At 40.7% G+C, this 26,097-nt stretch overlaps 1 protein-coding gene across 5 annotated transcripts in view; it reads right to left on the minus strand.

Moving 5' to 3' along the window:
• The window catches only part of LOC139766911 (BSD domain-containing protein 1-like), a 48,661-nt gene that overhangs the window by 20,717 nt on the left and 1,847 nt on the right, over nucleotides 1-26,097 (minus strand). For 3 of the 5 annotated variants that reach the window (XM_071695937.1, XM_071695936.1, XM_071695942.1), the window contains exons 2-5: nucleotides 8,162-8,197; nucleotides 5,904-5,955; nucleotides 4,828-4,956; nucleotides 2,116-2,271 (exon numbers count right to left, since the gene is read on the minus strand). In XM_071695937.1, the coding sequence (XP_071552038.1) occupies nucleotides 2,116-2,271; nucleotides 4,828-4,956; nucleotides 5,904-5,955; nucleotides 8,162-8,197 (373 nt within the window). The remainder of the gene's footprint in view (nucleotides 1-2,115; nucleotides 2,272-4,827; nucleotides 4,957-5,903; nucleotides 5,956-8,161; nucleotides 8,198-26,097) is intronic. The other 2 variants (XM_071695939.1, XM_071695938.1) reach the window with 1 other exon arrangement.

The following is a 26,097-nucleotide window of genomic DNA, read 5'->3' on the forward strand; positions in this document are numbered from 1 at the left end:
AGGAGAGGCTGACACATAGGATATGCATCAGAAAAGGAGGGGGCAAGGAGAATGGGGGAGATGAAATTGGAGATGGAAGGATGGAATGAAGAAGATTCTGAGTATTTGGAGCCTTAACATGCAGGAGGATAAAAGTCATGCATGGGATAGAGTCAACTGGAATGATGTGGTATACTGGAGGCATTATGCTGTTAACAGACTGAATCACGGCATATGAAAAGTACCGAGGGAAACCATGGAAAGGTCTGTGGGGCCTGGTTTTGGATATGGGTCTGGTTTTGTAGCATTACAGATGACAGCTAGAATCAATGTAAGTAAATTAAGTCTTTTCTTTGTCTGTGACTAGCATTACCTATCTCGAACAGGAAATGGCAAACAAGCATGTGGTGCAATGGTGTTTGCAGTGCTCTTGTGATGGGTGATATTCAAAGCATTAGCAGGGGAGTTTAACTCGAGTTTGTACGGGAAGTCGAATTCCTGCTGGGAGTATGTCTGATACACTGGAGTTTAACTTAGTTCCTTTACCACTTTAATATGGGCTGTGAAGGGTCTCTGAACACTTTCTAATTCTGCAATTTCACTTTCCCTGTATGGTGATGTCAGAACACAGCAATATCTAATTTGTGAAAGACTAAGCACCTTGAATAATACCAACATTGGTTTTTTTTCTTCTGGATTCTGTAATGTGGCCTAAGATTAACTGGAAGTTACGTTAATACCAGGTATGTTATTTGAGTTAAGAGAATGAATTAGAGGACTGTCAAAGGAAAGAAGAAACTAGCGAGTAGTCTTCGATAAAGGGATAAAGTCTGTAGGATCCAGCCCAATATCTTTCTTCAAAAGCCAATTGATGTTTTGTCATGTTTACCGAAAGTTTGGTTGTTAGACATTAATACTCCGAGGTTTTCATATTATTTAACCTGATTTATCATTGTATCTGTGTTTGTACATCATTCTTTGTTGTTTTCCATTTCTTTATTTTCCCCATATCAGAGGAGATGAAACCTGATCCCATTGAAAAGAATATTGTTCTACGATGCCCAGCTAAAGATTTTGTGTCTCTCAATGGCCTTTCAGCATCCTCTTGTGATGTGATTCTCATTCTTGTATTACTTACAAAGAATGATATGAAGCTTTGGCTTGTGCTTGCATCAATGTCAGATATGAGAATGGGAACAGAAAGGGTGCACATAAATTTCCTTGGGGGACAAAGTTTTATACTCTGGAGGCACTGGTGATGGTATGGTTTATGACTAAGTGTTGTGATATGTTGGATAAAAATATGAATATCCATCTCCCAATTTTTCTGGTTATTCACGTCTTTCAAATTCTAGGAGCTATGATCCCATGGTCACATATGTCAAGTCCTTTTGCAAAGTCCTGCCCTAAAACCAAGTTGTCCTAGGATATGCAGATTGTTCAGTTCCATTAGTTCAGTCAGTTTGCCTCTTAGGACTCTTTTGAGGATTTTAATATAGTGTGATGTTAATTCTATTGATCCATAGTTTTGGGGGGGTCTGCTTTGCTCCCACCTCTGTGGAATGAGGTGATGTGAGTTACTTTCAAGCTCCAAGAATGATACCAGAGTCAAAGATTTTTGGGTTAGATTTAGAAAGCACAATACACTGAATTTGCAGTCAGAGAGCTCTAAACTGGTAATAGGTATATTCTTAGAATTTAGTAGTCACAGATCTCCAGTATAAACATCTACAATCGGAAAACATCCAAAATATGAACGCCTGTGCTTTCTCCTTTGTTTTTTCCTGTGGTGTTTACACTTTTCCTGCTCTTAAAATAGCATCCAAGTGTCTAACTCCAAGCACTTCATCTATGTAATCCAAACTCTACAGGTCTATATCATAATTAGAGACAACAAAGACTTTTGTACAAGTACAATATGTAAATGTTTTATATCGCATTAACTACATAAATGTAATATCAATTAACTGAAAACTCCCTCTGAAATGAGGGGTATATACAATCAAAAAAAATTTGAAATTCAAACAAGACAATCCTAAGGAATTGGGACTGGGACTGCCCATTTTTCCAAGTCTGACAGTACTAGTATATAAAAGAATTATACTTACTGAACATCATATTATATAAAAAACTAACCTGCAGTCTATTTAATATGACAGGCTGTTGGTTGCGAATAACAATGGCCTCTTGATCTGCATCATCTGGTGGTGGAGTGAATACTTCAGCAACATGGTTGAGGAAGCCACTCACACTTTTTTTCATGTGGTTTGCTGTGCTGTCATCTTCATCCAACTGGAACAGTGAAATAGTTCTTCAACAACACTCACCACAGTGAACTGCTTTCATTAGTCATAATTTCCAAATCTTATGGTGTGGATCAAGTATATACAGCATCTAAATTCTCCTACACACCCTCAATTCATGCCTAGTGTGTTATGAAATGTCAGCTTCCACACTTACATAAATAAATTTTGCTTTTACCCTTTGTGCACTTTGTTAGTTTGTCAAGTGAGGTCAACTTCTCTATTCACACCATATCCAAACACAATATTTTTCCATTAAAACTATTTCTCAAACTCTCCTTGAACTATTAATGTCAGCTACCTGTTTCAGAAGAATCAATGAAGCAAAGTTAATCAATCACAATATCTATAAATCTTGTATCCAATGTAAAATTCAATTTCAATACTTAATTCCTTGATAAAGTACCTATGATCAATTTCTAACCTTACCTACTTAAAGCAACAGTAACAACTGACAAAAGTTCTGGATAAAAGTGCTCTATATAATAAAAACACTGGACAAAGTGTTGTTTTTGAACAAGTAAATATGAGTTCAATTCTAAGCTGAAATAAGGTCACTATGAAAATAACGGAGTATTTTTACAGCAAATACCTCATCCTTATTACCTCATATTTCTATCCCCCTGATGGAAATCATCAAGTAGAAAAGATGTATCCCTGGTCAATCCATTTTCATAACAGAAGGGACACTTTAAATGATAAAACCACCATTACCTACTTTTACTGAATTTATACAAGAGCATAATTAGTCGTATAACTAATCACACCTATATTACAAATATCAAATCAGTAAGATAAATTTCTTTTTATTCCTTACTGCTTCACATGAAAAAACAGTCTATAGCTGTTACGTAAAGTGCATCAAAACCACAAATAATTATCCACAACAAAGCCCATACACAAATAGAATGTTCATCTTGACCACTTAAGATGCCCTGATTCATCATCAGAACATCCCCCTCCCCCCCAACTCACCTACCCATTACCCCAGTGCTACGATTCTTTATATCTAAAACAAGCCTATCACCCTCTTGAATGTTCAAGCCCTGACCCTCAAAAGCCCAACTTACTCCATCCTTCTAGCTCCTAGATCTCTGTCTCCTCCTTGTTCCCTTTGCCTCTAACAAACTAACAATACCTTCTCCAACATTTCTGACAACCTGGTCAGCATTCTCTATCACACTGCACTAGTTATCACATCTTTCTCTGACACTCATTTTTTATATTATCAACTTCCAAGGTTTCTCCATATATACTCAAATCCTAACTACCCTGCACTGCTAAATCTAATAACATTGCTTTAATTCACATTTAGTCACAAGTTTCTCCTTTTATATGCTCTCCAAGATTTAGAAATCAACTTCTGCAGTTTTTCATTTACATATGCCATCAGCTCCATGTCATCAGCCATTATTTACTGATTATTCTCCCAAGCCTCCCAACTCCTGACAGTGCAGACCTACCCCTCTCCCCAAAACCCAATTCACATAATAATCAAACAGCCATGGTGACATCAAATACTTCTCCCATGGACCCATCTTTATGTGGAACCACTCACCCTCCTCTTTACCTAACCACATACATACCTTATTTTCTTGATAAAAACTCCTCACTGCTAATGATAGCTTACTCCAACATCATATATTCATAAAGCATTCTACAAGGCATCTCTATCAATCATGTTGTATGCTTTCTACAGATCCATAAGTGCTACATATAGATCCTTCTGTCTCTAGATGTAAATCTCACAAAAACTCGTCAGAACAAACACCTGATTCACGCATCCCCTAACACTCCAATGAAACTATATTGTTCCTCCCCAATCTGATAGTCTGTGCATGCCACCACACCACACTCCCCTCCACAACTTACCAGCTACACTCGGCAAACTTATACATCTGTAATTCAGACATTCACCTCTATCCCCCTTGCCTTTACACAATAGAAATATACAAGCATTCTGACAATCCCCAGGCACCTCGCCATGATCTAAACGCACAGTGAAAAGCCTAACTAACCAATCAGCAACAAAGTCATCCCCTTTTCTAAGAAATTCAACTACAATACCATCTCCTCAGCTGTCTTGCCACATTTCATTTCATGCAAGGCTTTCACCACCTCATCTCTTTTCACCAAACCTCTTGCCAAGACTTACTTCATATACCACCCTGACCTAAACATCCACACATTTTTAGGTATACAAAAGGTAAAACCACCTTAGCCCATGCTCTGCCTATCTTCCATCTACAATCTGCTGTATAACCTTCCTATGATATCCTAATACCCAAACTAGCAAGAAAGAGCAACTTCCATCACTGCCACAACTACTGTCGCTCGCAATGGCTTGCTGCTTGATACTCAATTTACAAAAGTGTGTGGTGATGACTGTTTTAAATTGGCAAAAATCTATCAAAACAGGTATCTGCAAACAATTATATAGAAAATGTAGAAGCCAGATCTGTTGAAGGAAAAAATAGTCCCTCCACTTTCTAGCACTACATTCAATCTGAAATATTTCACAACAAAAATTTGTTTTACTATTCACCCTGAGTTTTTCCTTGAGCGTATTAGCTGTTGTAGATACGACTGATGATGCCTCCTCAGTCACAACTTTGGCAAACTCATCTATGTCCTTTTTTACAAACTCTAAAACTTCTGTTGATTGTGACACCACCTGCAATGAAAAAATCCATCTTACTTGAACAACTGCAAAACAAATTTCACACTAAGAAGCATCAGTCAGTCAGTCATATATCAAGCTACCTATTCCCAATACATCCCATTATAAGGTGGTGATATTTGTGTGAAAATGTCAAATTAGCCTGAAACATAAGCAAAATGCCAAAACTGAGGATATACATTCGAAAAGCACTTTAAATATTGCTTGGTCCTAAGACCAAATTTAAAACCTGTGAGTTCTGACAGTAAGAGTATTATCTGAGAATAAATCAATATGTGGCAAAATACTGTAATATCTATAATTTACTCCATGACACAAAGGCTATTCAGTCAAAATATCAACTTTATGCTCAAAAATATCAAACTCCATGCACAAAATAAAAATATATCAATTGCAATGTACTGAATAAAATCTAGTCTAAATCAAAGCCATATAAACAGAATATAAAGAACAAAGCAAAACAAGACACAGATAATTTGAGAAAAACACATAAAGTGAATAAGTAGAATCAACTTTCCACTTTCAAAAAGACAGCTGTTGTAAAAGCATCCAAAATTTAAGTATTACATTGTATTCCTTACTGTGGCCACATCTACTTGCCTCTAACCTTCTACATGAATTTCTAATCTTTCATTCTTCGTTTCCCATTCCCCATCCCCACCAACATAGGTTTATCATGTTCCCATTCAAGCAAGTAAGAGTAAATACATTACAGCCACAGTTTACAATGATCCTATGATATAATAAAACAGAAATAAAAAAAAACCTGTCCACTCTGACACTTGGTCCTAAAAGAAAGGCACACCAATACATCAAAAATATCATAATCATATATCTACTTGAGTATTCAATCTTACAAAAATTGAAAAGAATAATTACCAACAGCACAATCAAGCATGGGATATTAGCAAATATCAAACCTACAGACATTTATGGCTTACCTTATCTCTTGCACTCTGAATCCAGCCCCACCAACTCCCATCACCTCCGCTTCTGTAGGAGTTTACAAGATACTGTACTTGCTTGAAGCAATATAATTCTAAAAATCACATTTACTCTTAATAATGACTAAAATATATGATTTATGGGAAATACATTAACTGATATACTTATAACTAAGAAAAATTATACAAACCAACATATCATAACAATAAACATGCTAACTAAGAGTAAGAAGTGCTAACAAAACTGAAAGATATATAATTAGTTCAGGTATATACTGCATATCTGATGGCTTATTATCAATACAGCACTTGGATTACAATCATCCAAATGTTGCATTAACATGACTATATTTCAAGATTCACCCAAAAAACACTAAGCTACATAACATATAAACAAATTATCATTATTTTTTTCATTATCATCCTTGATCACTGTTTCCCACATCAGCGAGGTAGCTCCACGAAACAGACGAAGAACAGTCCATCCACTCATATACTAATAAATATACATAAATGCCCATACATGCACATATACATAAATATACATATAAGTATCAACATATATACATATACATATGCATATATACACACGTGCATATTCATACTTGCTTGCCTTTATCCATTCCTGGTGCCACCCCGCCACACAGAAAACAGCACTGCTGTCCCTTACTTCAGTGATGTGGCACCAGGAAAACAGACAAAAAAGGCCACATTTGTTCACACTCAGTCTCTAGCTGTCATGTGTAATGCACCAAAACCACAGCTCCCTATCCATATACAGGCCCCTAAGGCCTTTCCATGGTTTACCCCAGACATTTCACATGCCCTGGTTCAGTCCACTGATAGCACATCGACCCCAGTATACCACATCATTTCAATTCACTCTATTCCTTGCACACCTCTCACCCTCCTGTATGTTTAGGCCCTGATTGCTCAAAATCTTTTTCACTCCAACTTTTCACCTCCAATTTGGTCTCCTGCTTCTCCCTGTGTATACCCTCTCTTTAAATCAGGTATTTCCAATCACCGTCCCTTTTCAGCACACAACTCAACAAGCTATTCACCACTTCCATTCATAATACAATACTAAATACCCCATGACACCCAGTTGCACCCCTTAACTTTATAGCATTAATACTTGGTCTCTTACATCAAAATTGCTGATCCATTCACTCAGCTGTTCCCAAACACTTGCTTCTCATGATCTTTCTTCTCTTGGGCAAGGGCATATGCACTAATAATCACCCATCTCTTGCCATCCACTTTCATTACACTTTCACACACTCCCATAACTCATGCTTCAGTAGTGCTATTCCTTCCTTCACTCCTGTCACCTCACCTACCCCTGATTAACTCCTAAGAGCCATTCTTGCTCTTTTTGAGCTTTATTTCACTCACAGCCAGAACATCCAGGTATCTTTCCATAAACATACTACCTATCTCTCCTCTCTTATCATTTTGATTACATCCTGCAAGGCACTTCTATTCCAACTTTTAGCAGAGGAAATACAAGAGGGGGAGGGTTTCCAGGTCCCCGCTCCTGTCCCCTTTAGTCATCTTCTACGACACACAAAGAATACATAGGTAGAATTCTTTCTCCCCTACCCCAGGGATATATACATATATGAGATGGCCATAATCAGGGCATTCAGTGGCTCATGCCATCTCAGCTACCATAAAAAAAATCACTCATTAGGTATATGATCTAACTCTTATGTCATAGACCTTAAACTTGTTAACCTTTTTGACATGAGACTGCTCCCAAGAAAAAGTAGAATACAGCAAGAAGGATGTAGAATCTTCTTACCCTTGGAAAAAAGTTAAAGCAAAATATAGTAGTAAGAGAGGGAACATATAGTGCATTTCTGTACCATATGAATATTAAAAAAAAGATATTTCTATAATGTAAAGTGAAAATGGTTGCAATATATCAAAATTAGCCTCATAATGGTAAATATGCAAGTTCCTGCAAATTTGTTTATCTTTCCTAATCATAAATATTCCCACAACTTTAAAAATCCTGACTAATCTATAATGCCTAAAGTCTGAGTCAGCATTTATCTGATGGTAAAGAGGAACATCTGCTACTGCTAGATGAATGAAATAAAGTTCAAAATAAAAGAGTGAATAGACATATATCACTGTGTAATGAGTGGAACTAAAAACAGCATCTGCAGCACTGGCATCATTACAACAACTCAGAACAATTAATACAAGGAATTACCATAAGCATTGATAAATCAAATCATTCTTACCCATAAAACAAGGCAATTGATCCATCCTGATAACAGCTGCATGGATAAAGAGAAATATAAAAATCATTTTGAAAGATTTCATGAAAATGGGAATAAAAATGCAAGCACTACTTGCACATACAGTTCATCTAAAGCTGGGTCAAGTGATCTGACTGCCTACATTCACTGCAGTTAAAAGTTCTCAAAGATATCACTCCTTGAAGACAGATATTATACAAGAGGAGCATTATCAGTAAGCTCAACAAGGTTACATAAAAGGGTAAGAGATAACATTAATCATAAATACAGCATCTACATACAGCATTTACAATATCACTTATTCATATTTCTCTCTTTCATTGGCATACACACACATACACACACATATATACTTATATACATGGAGAGAATGAGTGAGGAAAGATTGACAAAGAGGATATATGTGTCAGAGGTGGAGGGAAGAAGGAGAAGCAGGAGACCAAAGTGGAGGTGGAAGGATGGAGTGAAAAAGATTTTGAGAGATCGGGCCTGAACATACAGGAGGGAGAAAGGCATGCAAGAAATAGAGTGAATTGGAATGATGTGGTATACTGGGGTCGACGTGATCTCAATGGATTGAACCAGCTAGAGACTGTGAACAAATGTGGCCTTTTTGTCTGTCCCTGGCACTGCTTCACTGGAGGGGGAGGGGGGAAGCTGTTTTGTGTGTGGTGGGGTGGCGATGGGAATGGTTGAATGCAGCAAGTATGGATATGCATATGTATGAATACATTGAAATATATATGTATGTACATGTGCGTGTGAGGGCATTTATGTGCAAATATGTGTATGTGGGTGGGGTGGGCTATTCCTCATCTGTTTCCTTGCGCTACCTCACAAATGCGGGAGACATCGGTTAAGTATAAGATACATACACACACATATATATATTTATTTATATATTGTTGTTCGCTGATGATACAGCGCTGGTGGCTGATTCATGTGAGAAACTGCAGAAGCTGGTGACTGAGTTTGGTAAAGTGTGTGGAAGACGAAAGTTGAGAGTAAATGTGAATAAGAGCAAGGTTATTAGGTACAGTAGGGGTGAGGGTCAAGTCAATTGGGAGGTGAGTTTGAATGGAGAAAAACTGGAGGAAGTGAAGTGTTTTAGATATCTGGGAGTGGATCTGTCAGCGGATGGAACCATGGAAGCGGAAGTGGATCATAGGGTGGGGGAGGGGGCGAAAATTTTGGGAGCCTTGAAAAATGTGTGGAAGTCGAGAACATTATCTCGGAAAGCAAAAATGGGTATGTTTGAGGGAATAGTGGTTCCAACAATGCTGTATGGTTGCGAGGCGTGGGCTATGGATAGAGATGTGCGCAGGAGGATGGATGTGCTGGAAATGAGATGTTTGAGGACAATGTGTGGTGTGAGGTGGTTTGATCGAGTAAGTAACGTAAGGGTAAGAGAGATGTGTGGAAATAAAAAGAGCGTGGTTGAGAGAGCAGAAGAGGGTGTTTTGAAATGGTTTGGGCACATGGAGAGAATGAGTGAGGAGAGATTGACCAAGAGGATATATGTGTCGGAGGTGGAGGGAACGAGGAGAAGAGGGAGACCAAATTAGAGGTGGAAAGATGGAGTGAAAAAGATTTTGTGTGATCGGGGCCTGAACATGCAGGAGGGTGAAAGGAGGGCAAGAAATAGAGTGAATTGGAGTCATGTGGTATACAGGGGTTGACGTGCTGTCAGTGGATTGAAGCAAGGCATGTGAAGCGTCTGGGGTAAACCATGGAAAGCTGTGTAGGTATGTATATTTGCGTGTGTGGACGTGTGTATGTACATGTGTATGGGGGGGGGGTTGGGCCATTTCTTTCGTCTGTTTCCTTGCGCTACCTCGCAAACGCGGGAGACAGCGACAAAGTATAAAAAAAAAAAAAAAAAAAATATATATATATATATATATATATATATATATATATATATATATATATATTTCTTTTCTTTTAAACTATCCGCCATTTCCCGCATTAGCGAGGTAGCGTTAAGAACAGAGGACTGGGCCTTTGTGGAATATCCTCACCTGGCCCCCCTCTGTTCCTTCTTTTGGAAAATTAAAAAAAGAAAAAAAAAAACGAGAGGGGAGGATTTCCAGCCTCCTGCTCCCTCCTCTTTTAGTCGCCTTCTACGACACGCAGGGAATACGTGGGAAGTATTCTTCATCCCCTATCCCCAGGGATAGTCCGGCGCTAACGTGGATTGTTGATTTGCCATGATAAGTCTTCATCATATATATATATATATATATATTTTTTTTTTTTTTTATACTTTGTCGCTGTCTCCCGCGTCTGCGAGGTAGCGCAAGGAAACAGACGAAAGAAATGGCCCAACCCCCCCCCATACACATGTATATACATACGTCCACACACGCAAATATACATACCTACACAGGTTTCCATGGTTTACCCCAAACGCTTCACATGCCTTGATTCAATCCACTGACAGCACGTCAATCCCGGTATACCACATCGCTCCAATTCACTCTATTCCTTGCCCTCCTTTCACCCTCCTGCATGTTCAGGCCCCGATCACACAAAATCTTTTTCACTCCATCTTTCCACCTCCAATTTGGTCTCCCTCTTCTCCTCGTTCCCTCCACCTCCGACACATATATCCTCTTGGTCAATCTTTCCTCACTCATTCTCTCCATGTGCCCAAACCACTTCAAAACACCCTCTTCTGCTCTCTCAACCACGCTCTTTTTATTTCCACACATCTCTCTTACCCTTACGTTACTCACTCGATCAAACCACCTCACACCACACATTGTCCTCAAACATCTCATTTCCAGCACATCCATCCTCCTGCGCACATCTCTATCCATAGCCCACGCCTCGCAACCATACAGCATTGTTGGAACCACTATTCCTCAAACATACCCATTTTTGCTTTCCGAGATAATGTTCTCGACTTCCACACATTCTTCAAGGCCCCCAGAATTTTCGCCCCCTCCCCCACCCTATGATCCACTTCCGCTTCCATGGTTCCATCCGCTGCCAGATCCACTCCCAGATATCTAAAACACTTCACTTCCTCCAGTTTTTCTCCATTCAAACTCACCTCCCAATTGACTTGACCCTCAACCCTACTGTACCTAATAACCTTGCTCTTATTCACATTTACTCTTAACTTTCTTCTTCCACACACTTTACCAAACTCAGTCACCAGCTTCTGCAGTTTCTCACATGAATCAGCCACCAGCGCTGTATCATCAGCGAACAACAACTGACTCACTTCCCAAGCTCTCTCATCCCCAACAGACTTCATACTTGCCCCTCTTTCCAAAACTCTTGCATTTACCTCCCTAACAACCCCATCCATAAACAAATTAAACAACCATGGAGACATCACACACCCCTGCCGCAAACCTACATTCACTGAGAACCAATCACTTTCCTCTCTTCCTACACGTACACATGCCTTACATCCTCGATAAAAACTTTTCACTGCTTCTAACAACTTTCCTCCCACACCATATATTCTTAATACCTTCCACAGAGCATCTCTATCAACTCTATCATATGCCTTCTCCAGATCCATAAATGCTACATACAAATCCATTTGCTTTTCTAAGTATTTCTCACATACATTCTTCAAAGCAAACACCTGATCCACACATCCTCTACCACTTCTGAAACCACACTGCTCTTCCCCAATCTGATGCTCTGTACATGCCTTCACCCTCTCAATCAATACCCTCCCATATAATTTACCAGGAATACTCAACAAACTTATACCTCTGTAATTTGAGCACTCACTCTTATCACTCTTATATATATATATATATATATATATATATATATATATATATATATATATATATATATATATATATATATATATATATTTTTTTTTTCTTGCTTTGTTGCTGTCTCCCGCGTTTGCGAGGTAGCGCAAGGAAACAGACGAAAGAAATGACCCAACCCACCCCCATACACATGTATATACATACGTCCACACACGCAAATATACATACCTACACAGCTTTCCATGGTTTACCCCAGACGCTTCACATGCCCTGATTCAACCCACTGACAGCACGTCAACCCCGGTATACCACATCGATCCAATTCACTCTATTCCTTGCCCTCCTTTCACCCTCCTGCATGTTCAGGCCCCGATCACACAAAATCTTTTTCACTCCATCTTTCCACCTCCAATTTGGTCTCCCACTTCTCCTCGTTCCCTTCACCTCCAACACATATATCCTCTTGGTCAATCTTTCCTCACTCATTCTTTCCATGTGCCCAAACCATTTCAAAACACCCTCTTCTGCTCTCTCAACCACGCTCTTTTTATTTCCACACATCTCTCTTACCCTTACGTTACTTACTCGATCAAACCACCTCACACCACACATTGTCCTCAAACATCTCATTTCCATATATATATATATATATATGGATGTTAATGTGCTGAGAGGTGCAACTGGAGGGATGTCTGATCATTATCTTGTGGAGGCTAAGGTGAAGATTTGTATGGGTTTTCAGAAAAGAAGAGTGAATGTTAGGGTGAAGAGGGTGGTGAGAGTAAGTGAGCTTGAGAAGGAGACCTGTGTGAGGAAGTACCAGGAGAGACTGAGTACAGAATGGAAAAAGGTGAGAACAATGGAAGTAAGGGGAGTGGGGGAGGAATGGGATGTATTTAGGGAATCAGTGATGGATTGCGCAAAAGATGCTTGTGGCATGAGAAGAGTGGGAGGTGGGTTGATTAGAAAGGGTAGTGAGTGGTGGGATGAAGAAGTAAGAGTATTAGTGAAAGAGAAGAGAGAGGCATTTGGACGATTTTTGCAGGGAAAAAATGCAATTGAGTGGGAGATGTATAAAAGAAAGAGACAGGAGGTCAAGAGAAAGGTGCAAGAGGTGAAAAAAAGGGCAAATGAGAGTTGGGGTGAGAGAGTATCATTAAATTTTAGGGAGAATAAAATGATGTTCTGGAAGGAGGTAAATAAAGTGCGTAAGACAAGGGAGCAAATGGGAACTTCGGTGAAGGGCGCAAGTGGGGAGGTGATAACAAGTAGTGGTGATGTGAGAAGGAGATGGAGTGAGTATTTTGAAGGTTTGTTGAATGTGTTTGATGATAGAGTGGCAGATATAGGGTGTTTTGGTCGAGGTGGTGTGCAAAGTGAGAGGGTTAGGGAAAATGATTTGGTAAACAGAGAAAAGGTAGTGAAAGTCTTGCGGAAGATGAAAGCCGGCAAGGCAGCAGGTTTGGATGGTATTGCAGTGGAATTTATTAAAAAAGGGGGTGACTGTATTGTTGACTGGTTGGTAAGGTTATTTAATGTATGTATGACTCATGGTGAGGTGCCTGAGGATTGGCGGAATGCGTGCATAGTGCCAATGTACAAAGGCAAAGGGGATAAGAGTGAGTGCTCAAATTACAGAGGTATAAGTTTGTTGAGTATTCCTGGTAAATTATATGGGAGGGTATTGATTGAGAGGGTGAAGGCATGTACAAAGCATCAGATTGGGGAAGAGCAGTGTAGTTTCAGAAGTGGTAGAGGATGTGTGGATCAGGTGTTTGCTTTGAAGAATGTATGTGAGAAATACTTAGAAAAGCAAATGGATTTGTATGTAGCATTTATGGATCTGGAGAAGGCATATGATAGAGTTGATAGAGATGCTCTGTGGAAGGTATTAAGAATATATGGTGTGGGAGGAAAGTTGTTAGAAGCAGTGAAAAGTTTTTATCGAGGATGTAAGGCATGTGTACGTGTAGGAAGAGAGGAAAGTGATTGGTTCTCAGTGAATGTAGGTTTGCGGCAAGGGTGTGTGATGTCTCCATGGTTGTTTAATTTGTTTATGGATGGGGTTGTTAGGGAGGTAAATGCAAGAGTTTTGGAAAGAGGGGCAAGTATGAAGTCTGTTGGGGATGAGAGAGCTTGGGAAGTGAGTCAGTTGTTGTTCGCTGATGATACAGCGCTGGTGGCTGATTCATGTGAGAAACTGCAGAAGCTGGTGACTGAGTTTGGAAAAGTGTGTGGAAGAAGAAAGTTAAGAGTAAATGTGAATAAGAGCAAGGTTATTAGGTACAGTAGGGTTGAGGGTCAAGTCAATTGGGAGGTGAGTTTGAATGGAGAAAAACTGGAGGAAGTGAAGTGTTTTAGATATCTGGGAGTGGATCTGGCAGCGGATGGAACCATGGAAGCAGAAGTGGATCATAGGGTGGGGGAGGGGGCGAAAATCCTGGGGGCCTTGAAGAATGTGTGGAAGTCGAGAACATTATCTCGGAAAGCAAAAATGGGTATGTTTGAAGGAATAGTGGTTCCAACAATGTTGTATGGTTGCGAGGCGTGGGCTATGGATAGAGTTGTGCGCAGGAGGATGGATGTGCTGGAAATGAGATGTTTGAGGACAATGTGTGGTGTGAGGTGGTTTGATCGAGTGAGTAACGTAAGGGTAAGAGAGATGTGTGGAAATAAAAAGAGCGTGGTTGAGAGAGCAGAAGAGGGTGTTTTGAAGTGGTTTGGGCACATGGAGAGGATGAGTGAGGAAAGATTGACCAAGAGGATATATGTGTCGGAGGTGGAGGGAACAAGGAGAAGAGGGAGACCAAATTGGAGGTGGAAAGATGGAGTGAAAAAGATTTTATGTGATCGGGGCCTGAACATGCAGGAGGGTGAAAGGAGGGCAAGGAATAGAGTGAGTTGGAGCGATGTGGTATACCGGGATTGACGTGCTGTCAGTGGATTGAAGCAGGGCATGTGAAGCGTCTGGGGTAAACCGTGGAAGGCTGTGTAGGTATGTATATTTGCGTGTGTGGACGTATGCATATACATGTGTATGGGGGGGGTTGGGCCATTTCTTTCGTCTGTTTCCTTGCGCTACCTCGCAAACGCGGGAGACAGCGACAAAGTATAATAAAAAAAAATAATAATAATATATATATATATATATATATATATATATATATATATATATATATACAAATCCATTTGCTTTTCTAAGTATTTCTCACATACATTCTTCAAAGCAAACACCTGATCCACACATCCTCTACCACTTCTCAAACCACACTGCTCTTCCCCAATCTGATGCTCTGTACATGCCTTCACCCTCTCAATCAATACCCTCCCATATAATTTGCCAGGAATACTCAACAAACTTATACCTCTGTAATTTGAGCACTCACTCTTATCCCCTTTGCCTTTGTACAATGGCACTATGCACGCATTCCGCCAATCCTCAGGCACCTCACCATGAGTCATACATACATTTAATAACCTTACCAACCAGTCAACAATACAGTCACCCCCTTTTTCAATAAATTCCACTGCAATACCATCCAAACCTGCTGCCTTGCCGGCTTTCATCTTCCGCAAAGCTCTGTGGAAGGTATTAAGAATATATGGTGTGGGAGGCAAGTTGTTAGAAGCAGTGAAAAGTTTTTATCGAGGATGTAAGGCATGTGTACGTGTAGCAAGAGAGGAAAGTGATTGGTTCTCAGTGAATGTAGGTTTGCGGCAGGGGTGTGTGATGTCTCCATGGTTGTTTAATTTGTTATGGATGGGGTTGTTAGGGAGGTGAATGCAAGAGTTTTGGAAAGAGGGGCAAGTATGAAGTCTGTTGGGGATGAGAGAGCTTGGGAAGTGAGTCAGTTGTTGTTCGCTGATGATACAGCGCTGGTGGCTGATTCATGTGAGAAACTGCAGAAGCTGGTGACTGAGTTTGGTAAAGTGTGTGAAAGAAGAAAGTTAAGAGTAAATGTGAATAAGAGCAAGGTTATTAGGTACAGTAGGGTTGAGGGTCAAGTCAATTGGGAAGGTGAGTTTGAATGGAGAAAAACTGGAGGAAGTGAAGTGTTTTAGATATCTGGGAGTGGATCTGGCAGCGGATGGAACCATGGAAGCAGAAGTGGATCATAGGGTGGGGGAGGGGGGCGAAAATTCTGGGAGCCTTGAAGAATGTGTGGAAGTCGAGAACATTATCTCGGAAAGCAAAAATGGGTATGTTTGAAGGAATAGTGGTTCCAACAATGTTGTATGGTTGCGAGGCGTGGACTATGGATAGAGTTGTGCGCAGGAGGATGGATGTGCTGGAAATGAGATGTTTGAGGACAATGTGTGGTGTGAGGTGGTTTGATCGAGTGAGTAATGTAAGGGTAAGAGAGATGTGTGGAAATAAAAAGAGCGTGGTTGAGAGAGCAGAAGAGGGTGTTTTGAAAGTGGTTTCGTCACATGGAGAGAATGAGTGAGGAAAGATTGACCAAGAGGATATATGTGTCGGAGGTGGAGGGAACAGAGGAGAAGAGGGAGACCAAATTGGAGGTGGAAAGATGGAGTGAAAAAGATTTTGTGTGATCGGGGCCTGAACATGCAGGAGGGTGAAAGGAGGGCAAGGAATAGAGTGAGTTGGAGCGATGTGGTATACCGGGGTTGAAGTGCTGTCAGTGGATTGAATCAAGGGCATGTGAAGCGTCTGGGGTAAACCGTGGAAGGCTGTGTAGGTATGTATATTTGCGTGTGTGGACGTATGTATATACATGTGTATGGGGGGGGTTGGGCCATTTCTTTCGTCTGTTTCCTTGCGCTACCTCGCAAACGCGGGAGACAGCGACAAAGTATAATAAAAAAAAATAATAATAATATATATATATATATATATATATATATATATATATATATATATATACAAATCCATTTGCTTTTCTAAGTATTTCTCACATACATTCTTCAAAGCAAACACCTGATCCACACATCCTCTACCACTTCTCAAACCACACTGCTCTTCCCCAATCTGATGCTCTGTACATGCCTTCACCCTCTCAATCAATACCCTCCCATATAATTTGCCAGGAATACTCAACAAACTTATACCTCTGTAATTTGAGCACTCACTCTTATCCCCTTTGCCTTTGTACAATGGCACTATGCACGCATTCCGCCAATCCTCAGGCACCTCACCATGAGTCATACATACATTTAATAACCTTACCAACCAGTCAACAATACAGTCACCCCCTTTTTCAATAAATTCCACTGCAATACCATCCAAACCTGCTGCCTTGCCGGCTTTCATCTTCCGAAAAGCTCTGTGGAAGGTATTAAGAATATATGGTGTGGGAGGCAAGTTGTTAGAAGCAGTGAAAAGTTTTTATCGAGGATGTAAGGCATGTGTACGTGTAGCAAGAGAGGAAAGTGATTGGTTCTCAGTGAATGTAGGTTTGCGGCAGGGGTGTGTGATGTCTCCATGGTTGTTTAATTTGTTATGGATGGGGTTGTTAGGGAGGTGAATGCAAGAGTTTTGGAAAGAGGGGCAAGTATGAAGTCTGTTGGGGATGAGAGAGCTTGGGAAGTGAGTCAGTTGTTGTTCGCTGATGATACAGCGCTGGTGGCTGATTCATGTGAGAAACTGCAGAAGCTGGTGACTGAGTTTGGTAAAGTGTGTGAAAGAAGAAAGTTAAGAGTAAATGTGAATAAGAGCAAGGTTATTAGGTACAGTAGGGTTGAGGGTCAAGTCAATTGGAAGGTGAGTTTGAATGGAGAAAAACTGGAGGAAGTGAAGTGTTTTAGATATTTGGGAGTGGATCTGGCAGCGGATGGAACCATGGAAGTGGAAGTGGATCATAGGGTGGGGGAGGGGGCGAAAATTCTGGGAGCCTTGAAGAATGTGTGGAAGTCGAGAACATTATCTCGGAAAGCAAAAATGGGTATGTTTGAAGGAATAGTGGTTCCAACAATGTTGTATGGTTGCGAGGCGTGGACTATGGATAGAGTTGTGCGCAGGAGGATGGATGTGCTGGAAATGAGATGTTTGAGGACAATGTGTGGTGTGAGGTGGTTTGATCGAGTAAGTAACTTAAGGGTAAGAGAGATGTGTGGAAATAAAAAGAGCGTGGTTGAGAGAGCAGAAGAGGGTGTTTTGAAATGGTTTCGTCACATGGAGAGAATGAGTGAGGAAAGATTGACCAAGAGGATATATGTGTCGGAGGTGGAGGGAACGAGGAGAAGAGGGAGACCAAATTGGAGGTGGAAAGATGGAGTGAAAAAGATTTTGTGTGATCGGGGCCTGAACATGCAGGAGGGTGAAAGGAGGGCAAGGAATAGAGTGAATTGGAGCGATGTGGTATACCGGGGTTGATGTGCTGTCAGTGGATTGAATCAAGGCATGTGAAGCGTCTGGGGTAAACCATGGAAAGCTGTGTAGGTATGTATATTTGCGTGTGTGGACGTATGTATATGCATGTGTATGGGGGTGGGTTGGGCCATTTCTTTTGTCTGTTTCCTTGCGCTACCTCGCAAACGCGGGAGACAGCGACAAAGCAAAAAAAAAAAAAATATATATATATATATATATATATATATATATTTATATATATATAAAGAGGTATAAGTTTGTTGAGTATTCCTGGTAAATTATATGGGAGGGTATTGATTGAGAGGGTGAAGGCATGTACAAAGCATCAGATTGGGGAAGAGCAGTGTGGTTTCAGAAGTGGTAGAGGATGTGTGGATCAGGTGTTTGCTTTGAAGAATGTATGTGAGAAATACTTAGAAAAGAAAATGGATTTGTATGTAGCATTTATGGATCTGGAGAAGGCATATGATAGAGTTGATAGAGATGCTCTGTGGAAGGTATTAAGAATATATGGTGTGGGAGGCAAGTTCTTAGAAGCAGTGAAAAGTTTTTATCGAGGATGTAAGGCATGTGTATGTGTAGGAAGAGAGGAAAGTGATTGGTTCTCAGTGAATGTAGGTTTGCGGCAGGGGTGTGTGATGTCTCCATGGTTGTTTAATTTGTTTATGGATGGGGTTGTTAGGGAGGTGAATGCAAGAGTTTTGGAAAAAGGGGCAAGTATGAAGTCTGTTATGGATGAGAGAGCTTGGGAAGTGAGTCAGTTGTTGTTCGCTGATGATACAGCGCTGGTGGCTGGTTCATGTGAGAAACTGCAGAAGCTGGTGACTGAGTTTGGTAAAGTGTGTGAAAGAAGAAAGTTGAGAGTAAATGTGAATAAGAGCAAGGTTATTAGGTACAGTAGGGTTGAGGGTCAAGTCAATTAGGAGGTAAGTTTGAATGGAGAAAAACTGGAGGAAGTAAAGTGTTTTCAGATATCTGGGAGTGGATCTGGCAGCGGATGGAACCATGGAAGCGGAAGTGAATCATAGGGTGGGGGAGGGGGTGAAAATCCTGGGAGCCTTGAAGAATGTGTGGAAGTCGAGAACATTATCTCGGAAAGCAAAAATGGGTATGTTTGAAGGAATAGTGGTTCCAACAATGTTGTATGGTTGCGAGGCGTGGGCTATGGATAGAGTTGTGCGCAAGAGGATGTTTGAGGACAATGTGTGGTGTGAGGTGGTTTGATTGAGTAAGTAATGTAAGGGTAAGAGAGATGTGTGGAAATAAAAAGAGCGTGGTTGAGAGAGCAGAAGAGGGTGTTTTAAATGGTTTGGGCACAAGGAGAGAATGAGTGAGGAAAGATTGACCAAGAGGATAAATGTGTCGGAGGTCGAGGGAACGAGGAGAAGTGGGAGACCAAATTGGAGGTGGAAAGATGGAGTGAAAAAGATTTTGTGTGATCGGGGCCTGAACATGCAGGAGGGAGAAAGGCGGGCAAGGAATAGAGTGAATTGGATCGATGTGGTATACCGGGGTTGACGTGCTGTCAGTGGAGTGAATCAGGGCATGTGAAGCGTCTGGGGTAAACCATGGAAACTTGTGTGCGGCCTGGATGTGGAAAGGGAGCTGTGGTTTCGGGCATTATTGCGTGACAGCTGGAGACTGAGTGTGAACGAATGGGGCCTTTGTTGTCTTTTCCTCGTGCTACCTCGCACACATGAGGGGAGAAGGGGGATGGTATTCCATGTGTGGCGAGGTGGCGATGAGAATGAATAGGGGCAGACAGTGTGAATTGTGTGCATGGGTATATATGCATGTGTCTGTGTGTGTATATATATATATGTGTACATTGAGATGTATAGGTATGTATATTTGCGTGTGTGGACGTGTATGTATATACATGTGTATGTGGGTGGGTTGGGCCATTCTTTCGTCTGTTTCCCTGCGCTACCTCGATAATGCGGGAGACAGTGACAAAGCAAAATAAATAAATAAATACATAAATAAATAAATAAATGTATGTAAGTAGGAGAGATGGCCAGAGAGCATTATTGGATTATGTGTTAATTGACGGGCGCGCAAAAGAGAGACTTTTGAATGTTAATGTGCTGAGAGGAGCAACTGGAGGGATGTCTGATCATTATCTTGTGGAGGCGAAGGTGAAGATTTGTAGAGGTTCTTAGAAAAGAATAGAGAATCTTGGGGTGAAGAGAGTGGTGAGAGTAAGTGAGCTTGGGAAGGAGACTTGTGTGCGGAAGTACCAGGAGAGACTGAGTGCAGAATGGAAAAAGGCGAGAACAAAGGGCGTAAGGGGAGTGGGATAGGAATGGGATGTATTAAAGGAAGCAGTGATGGCTTGCACAAAAGATGCTTGTGGCATGAGAAGCGTGGGAGGTGGGCAGATTAGAAAGGGTAGTGAGTGGTGGGATGAAGAAGTAAGATTATTAGTGAAAGAGAAGAGAGAGGCATTTAGATGGGTTTTGCTGGGAAATAGTGCAAATGACTGGGAGATGTATAAAATAAAGAGGCATGAGGTCAAGAGAAAGGTGCAAGAGGTGAAAAAGAGGGCAAATGAGAGTTGGGGTGAGAGAGTATCATTAAATTTTAGGGAGAATAAAAAGATGTTTTAGAAGGAGGTAAATAGTGTGTAAGACAAGAGTACAAATGGGAACATTAGTGAAGGGGGGTAATGGAGAGGTGATAACAAGTAGTGGTGATTTCAGAAGGAGAAGGAGTGAGTATTTTGAAGGTTTGTTGAATGTGTTAGATGATAGAGTGGCAGATATAGGGTGTTTTGGTCGAGGTGGTGTGCAAAGTGAGAGGGTTACGGAGAATGATTTGGTAAACAGAGAAGAGGTAGTAAAAGCATTGCAGAAGATGAAAGCTGGCATGGCAGTGGGTTTGGATGGTATTATAGTGAAATTTATTAAAAAAGGGGGTGACTGGTTGGTAAGGATATGTAATGTATGTATGACTCATGGTGAGGTGCCTGAGGATTGGCGGAATGCATGCATAGTGCCATTGTACAAAGAAAAAGGGGATAAAGGTGAGTGCTCAAATTACAGACGCATAAGTTCGTTGAGTATTCCTGGGAAATTATATGGGAGGGTACTGATTGAAAGGGTGAAGGCATGTACAGAGCATCAGATTGGGGAAGAGCAGTGTGGTTTCAGAAGTGGTAGAGGATGTGTGGATCAGGAGTTTGCTTTGAAGAATTTATGTGAGAAATACTTAGAAAAGCAAATGGATATGTATGTAGCATTTATGGATCTGGAGAAGGCATATGATAAAGATGCTCTGTGGAAGGTAATAAGAATATACGGTGTGGGAGGCAAGTTGTTAGAAGCAGTGAAAAGTTTTTATTGAGGATGTAAGGCACGTGTACGAGTAGGAAGAGAGGAAAGTGATTAGTTCTCAGAGAACGTAGGTTTGCGGTAGGGGTGCGTGATGTCTCCATGGCTGTTTAATTTGTTATGGATGGGGTTGTTAGGGAGGTGAATGCAAGAGTTTTGGAAAGAGGGGCAAGTATGAAGTCTGTTGGGGATGAGAGAGCTTGGGAAGTGAGTCAGTTGTTGTTCGCTGATGATACAGCGCTGGTGGCTGATTCATGTGAGAAACTGCAGAAGCTGGGGACTGAGTTTGGTAAAGTGTGTGAAAGAAGAAAATTGAGAGTAAATGTGAATAAGAGGAAGGTTATTAGGTACAGTAGGGTTGAGGGTCAAGTCAATTGGGAGGTAAGTTTGAATGGAGAAAAACTGGAGGAAGCGAAGTGTTTTAGATATCTAGGAGTGGATTTGGCAGCGAATGGAACCATGGAAGTGGAAGTGAGTCACAGGGTGGGGGAGGGGGCAAAAGTTCTGGGATGGCTGAAAAATGATTGGAAGGCGAGAACATTATCTTGGAAAGCAAAAATGGGTATGTTTGAAGGAATAGTGGTTCCAACAATGTTATATGGTTGTGAGGCATGGGCTATAGACAGAGTTGTGTGGAGGAAGGTGGATGTGTTGGAAATGAGATGTTTGAGGACAATGTGTGGTGTGAGGTGGTTTGATCGAGTAAGTAATGAAAGGGTAAGAGAGCTGTGTGGTAATAAAAAGTGTGTGGTTGAGGGAGCAGAATAGGGTGTTTTGAAATGGTTTGGTCACATGAAGAGAATGAGTGAGGAAAGATTGATAAAGAGGATATATGTGTCAGAGGTGGAGGAACGAGGAGAGGTGGGAGACCAAATTGGAGGTGGAAAGATGGAGTGAAAAAGATTTTGAGCGATCAAGGCCTGAACATGCAGGAGGGTGAAAGGCGTGCAAGGAATAGAGTGAATTGGAACAATGTGGTATACTGGGGTTACGTGCTGTCAATGGATTGAATCAGGGCATGTGAAGTGTCTGGGGTAAACCATGGAAAGTTTTGTGGTGCCTGGATGTGGAAAGGGAGCTGGGGTTTCAGTGCATTATATGTGACAGCTAGAGACTGAGTGAACGAATGTGGCCTTTGTTATCTTTTCCTGGGGCTACCTCACGCGCATGCGGGGGGAGGGGGGTGTCATTTCATGTGTGGCGGGTGGCGATGGGAATGAACAAAGGCAGCAAGTATGAATTATGTATATATGCATATGTCTGTGTATGTATGTATATGTATACATTGAAATGTATAGGTATGTATATGTGCATGCGTGGCCATGTATGTATATACATGTGTATGTGGGTGGGTCGGGCCATTCTTTCGTCTGTTTCCTTGCACTACCTCGCTGACGCGGGAGACAGCGACAAAGTATAATAAAATATATTTTCAATACATATTATACTTTGTCACTGTCTCCCGAGTTAGCGAAAGGAAACAGACAAAAGAATGGCCCAACATATATATACATACACAGACATATACATATACACACATGTACATAATTCATACTTGCTGCCTTTATTCATTCCCGTCACCATCCCATCACACATGAAATGACAACCCCCTCCCCCGCACGCCCACGAGGTAGCGCTAGGAAAAGACAACAAAGGCCACATTCGTTCACTCAGTCTCTAGCTGTCATGTATAAAGCACCGAAACCACAGCTCCCTTTCCACATCCAGGCCCCACAGAACTTTCCATGGTTTACCCCAGACGCTTCACATGCTCTGGTTCAATCCACTGACAGCACGTCGACCCCAGTATACCACATCGTTCCAATTCACTCTATTCCTTGCACCTCTTTCACCCTCCTGCATATTCAGGCGCCAATCGCTCAAAATCTTTTTCACTCCATCCTTCCACCTCCAATTTGGTCTCCCACTTCTCCTTGTTCCCTCCAACTCTGACACATATATCCTTTTTGTCAATCTTTCCTCATTCATTCTCTCCATGTGACCAACCATTTCAGTACACCCTCTTCTGCTCCCTCAACCACACACTTTTTATTACCACACAGCTCTCTTACCCTTTCACTACTTACTCGATCAAACCACCTCACATCACATGTCCTCAAACATCTCATTTTCAACACATCCACCCTCATCTGCACAACCCTCTCTATAGCCCACACCTTGCAACTATATAACATTGTTTGAACCACTATTCCTTCAAACATACCCATTTTTGCTTTCCAAGATAATGTTTTTGCCTTCCATCCATTCTTCACTGCTCTATCTGTTTCCCCTTTTAGAAACTTAAAATACAAGGAGGATATGGTAAACGTGCTCTCAATGGATTGAACCAGGGCATGTGAAGCGTCTGGAGTAAACCATGGACAGTTTTGTGGGGCCTGGATGTAGAAGGGGAGCTGTGGTTTCGGTGCATTACAAATGACAGCTAGAGTCTGAGTGTGGACCAATGTGGCCTTTGTTGTCCTTTCCTAACGCTACCTCGCCCGCACGCAGGGGGAGGGGGGTGTCATTTTATGTGTGGCGGGAAAGTAAGGTGAAGTTTTCATTAGTCCTGTTGATATGTTTTTTGGACATTTCACTGACTCTTACATCAATTAACACCACACTTTCCCTGATCTTCACTGCCCTTCCACAACTGTCTCTACTAACAAACAGTAGTTCTTTTGCTGATATATATCCTGACTGGCATCAGTGGTTCAAATAATATTTTGAAATATTATTCACTTTACGTTTTTACTGGATCTATCAAATTTTACCTCGCAAACGCGGGAGACAGCGACAAAGTATAATAAAAAAAATATTAATATCAAATTTTACATGAAAGGGAAAGTTTGTGCAGACACGAGATTTGCGAAGTATAAAATGTATTGAGTGAAAAGACAAATTTTAATTTCATGAAGTCCAGCAGGAGTTGTTAGATAGCTCTTACCAATGGCCATCTTGAAGTGTATGGAAAACACTAGGTTATAAAAGTCAAACCAATCAACCCTATCTAACCCTGAACCACCCAGATCCCTAACCCTTGCCTACCTCAATGAAAAATATTATCAAGAATCACTTCCAACTTAATAAGAGAATTCAATAAAACCAGTAGTAAAGCAAAGCAAGAAATAAATGAAACAATTTGATCCATCAGTGCCACCTCATATTCACAGGAAACTATAAGTAGAGGTAAGTCACTGTTATGGATGTGGATACTGAGTGACTTTATTCTACAATGGTAATGTAGTATTCAGAGAATAGAGTAAGAATGGTAAATCATGACTTGGAGCACACAATATCTTATCCTTTGATGTTAAATATGAAAATGGGTGTGAAAGTTATGAAGACCAGTAAATATGTGGAATTAATTGCCATAAAGTTAGGAAACAAAAAAAAATTAACAAAACCTGAAAACCTCATCTTATTCCTCCTTGTACTTGAGATTTATCTTCACTTTCAATATTTTAGTTGATATACTCAAGACACACTCATGACTAAGCATCAAGATAACTGCCCCACATATACAGAGATGGTCAAACCAAACAACTGTTTGTGACAATGTCTAACCTTCCCCACAAGCATCCACTGTAAGTAGGTCCAAGCTGCTGCCATATTAACACCAGTATTTTCCAACAATAATTCTACTTAGAAATGGGAAGAGGGTAATTTCCCAATTAAGGCCTTTATCACTATCAGCTTGAATACTGAGTGATGATGTTCAGCGGCAATAGTCTAGTTACAACAGATTATAAAGATAGGTGTGGGGAATGATCTGGAGCATCATATTCTATTGAGCAATATCAAATAAGGTGACAGTGAGGGTTATGTACATTAGGAGGTGTGGACTGACTACTGTAAGATTAGATATTACAATCATAAAATATCAACATAACCTATAAAAACTTCTATGAGCCAAAATGACTGTGTTAATATATCAGAGGATCACATGGCCAGGTACTGTATAATCTTGGTTAATATCCATCACAATTTTTGCAGCTTTCATTCATGGGTGTAACTGGTAAATTTTGACATGAATATTATACACCAAGGCAAATCTTGATTGACTGCTTGGATGTTTTAGTGAGGTTTTCATATGTTCTGCTGTTTTTATTATCAGTTGCCAGCTTATATCTTCACTGACCTCATATTTTCCCTGGTACACTACCATTTTACTCATTTTCATCTAATAATATATAATACTCCAAATAATGCTTGGCAACTGTTACTTTTTCCAAACACTAGACTAGTGCTGCAGAACAAGTTCACTCAATAACCAAGAATATTACCAGTAGGAAAGCCAAACTAATTTTTTTTGTTAGGTAAGATTGTTGTTGTTGTTCGCTGATGATACAGCGCTGGTGGCTGATTCATGTGAGAAACTGCAGAAGCTGGTGACTGAGTTTGGTAAAGTGTGTGAAAGAAGAAAGTTAAGAGTAAATGTGAATAAGAGCAAGGTTATTAGGTACAGTAGGGTTGAGGGTCAAGTCAATTGGGAGGTGAGTTTGAATG

This window comes from Panulirus ornatus, chromosome 58 (assembly GCF_036320965.1).
Source record: "Panulirus ornatus isolate Po-2019 chromosome 58, ASM3632096v1, whole genome shotgun sequence".
Taxonomy (NCBI): domain Eukaryota; kingdom Metazoa; phylum Arthropoda; class Malacostraca; order Decapoda; family Palinuridae; genus Panulirus; species Panulirus ornatus.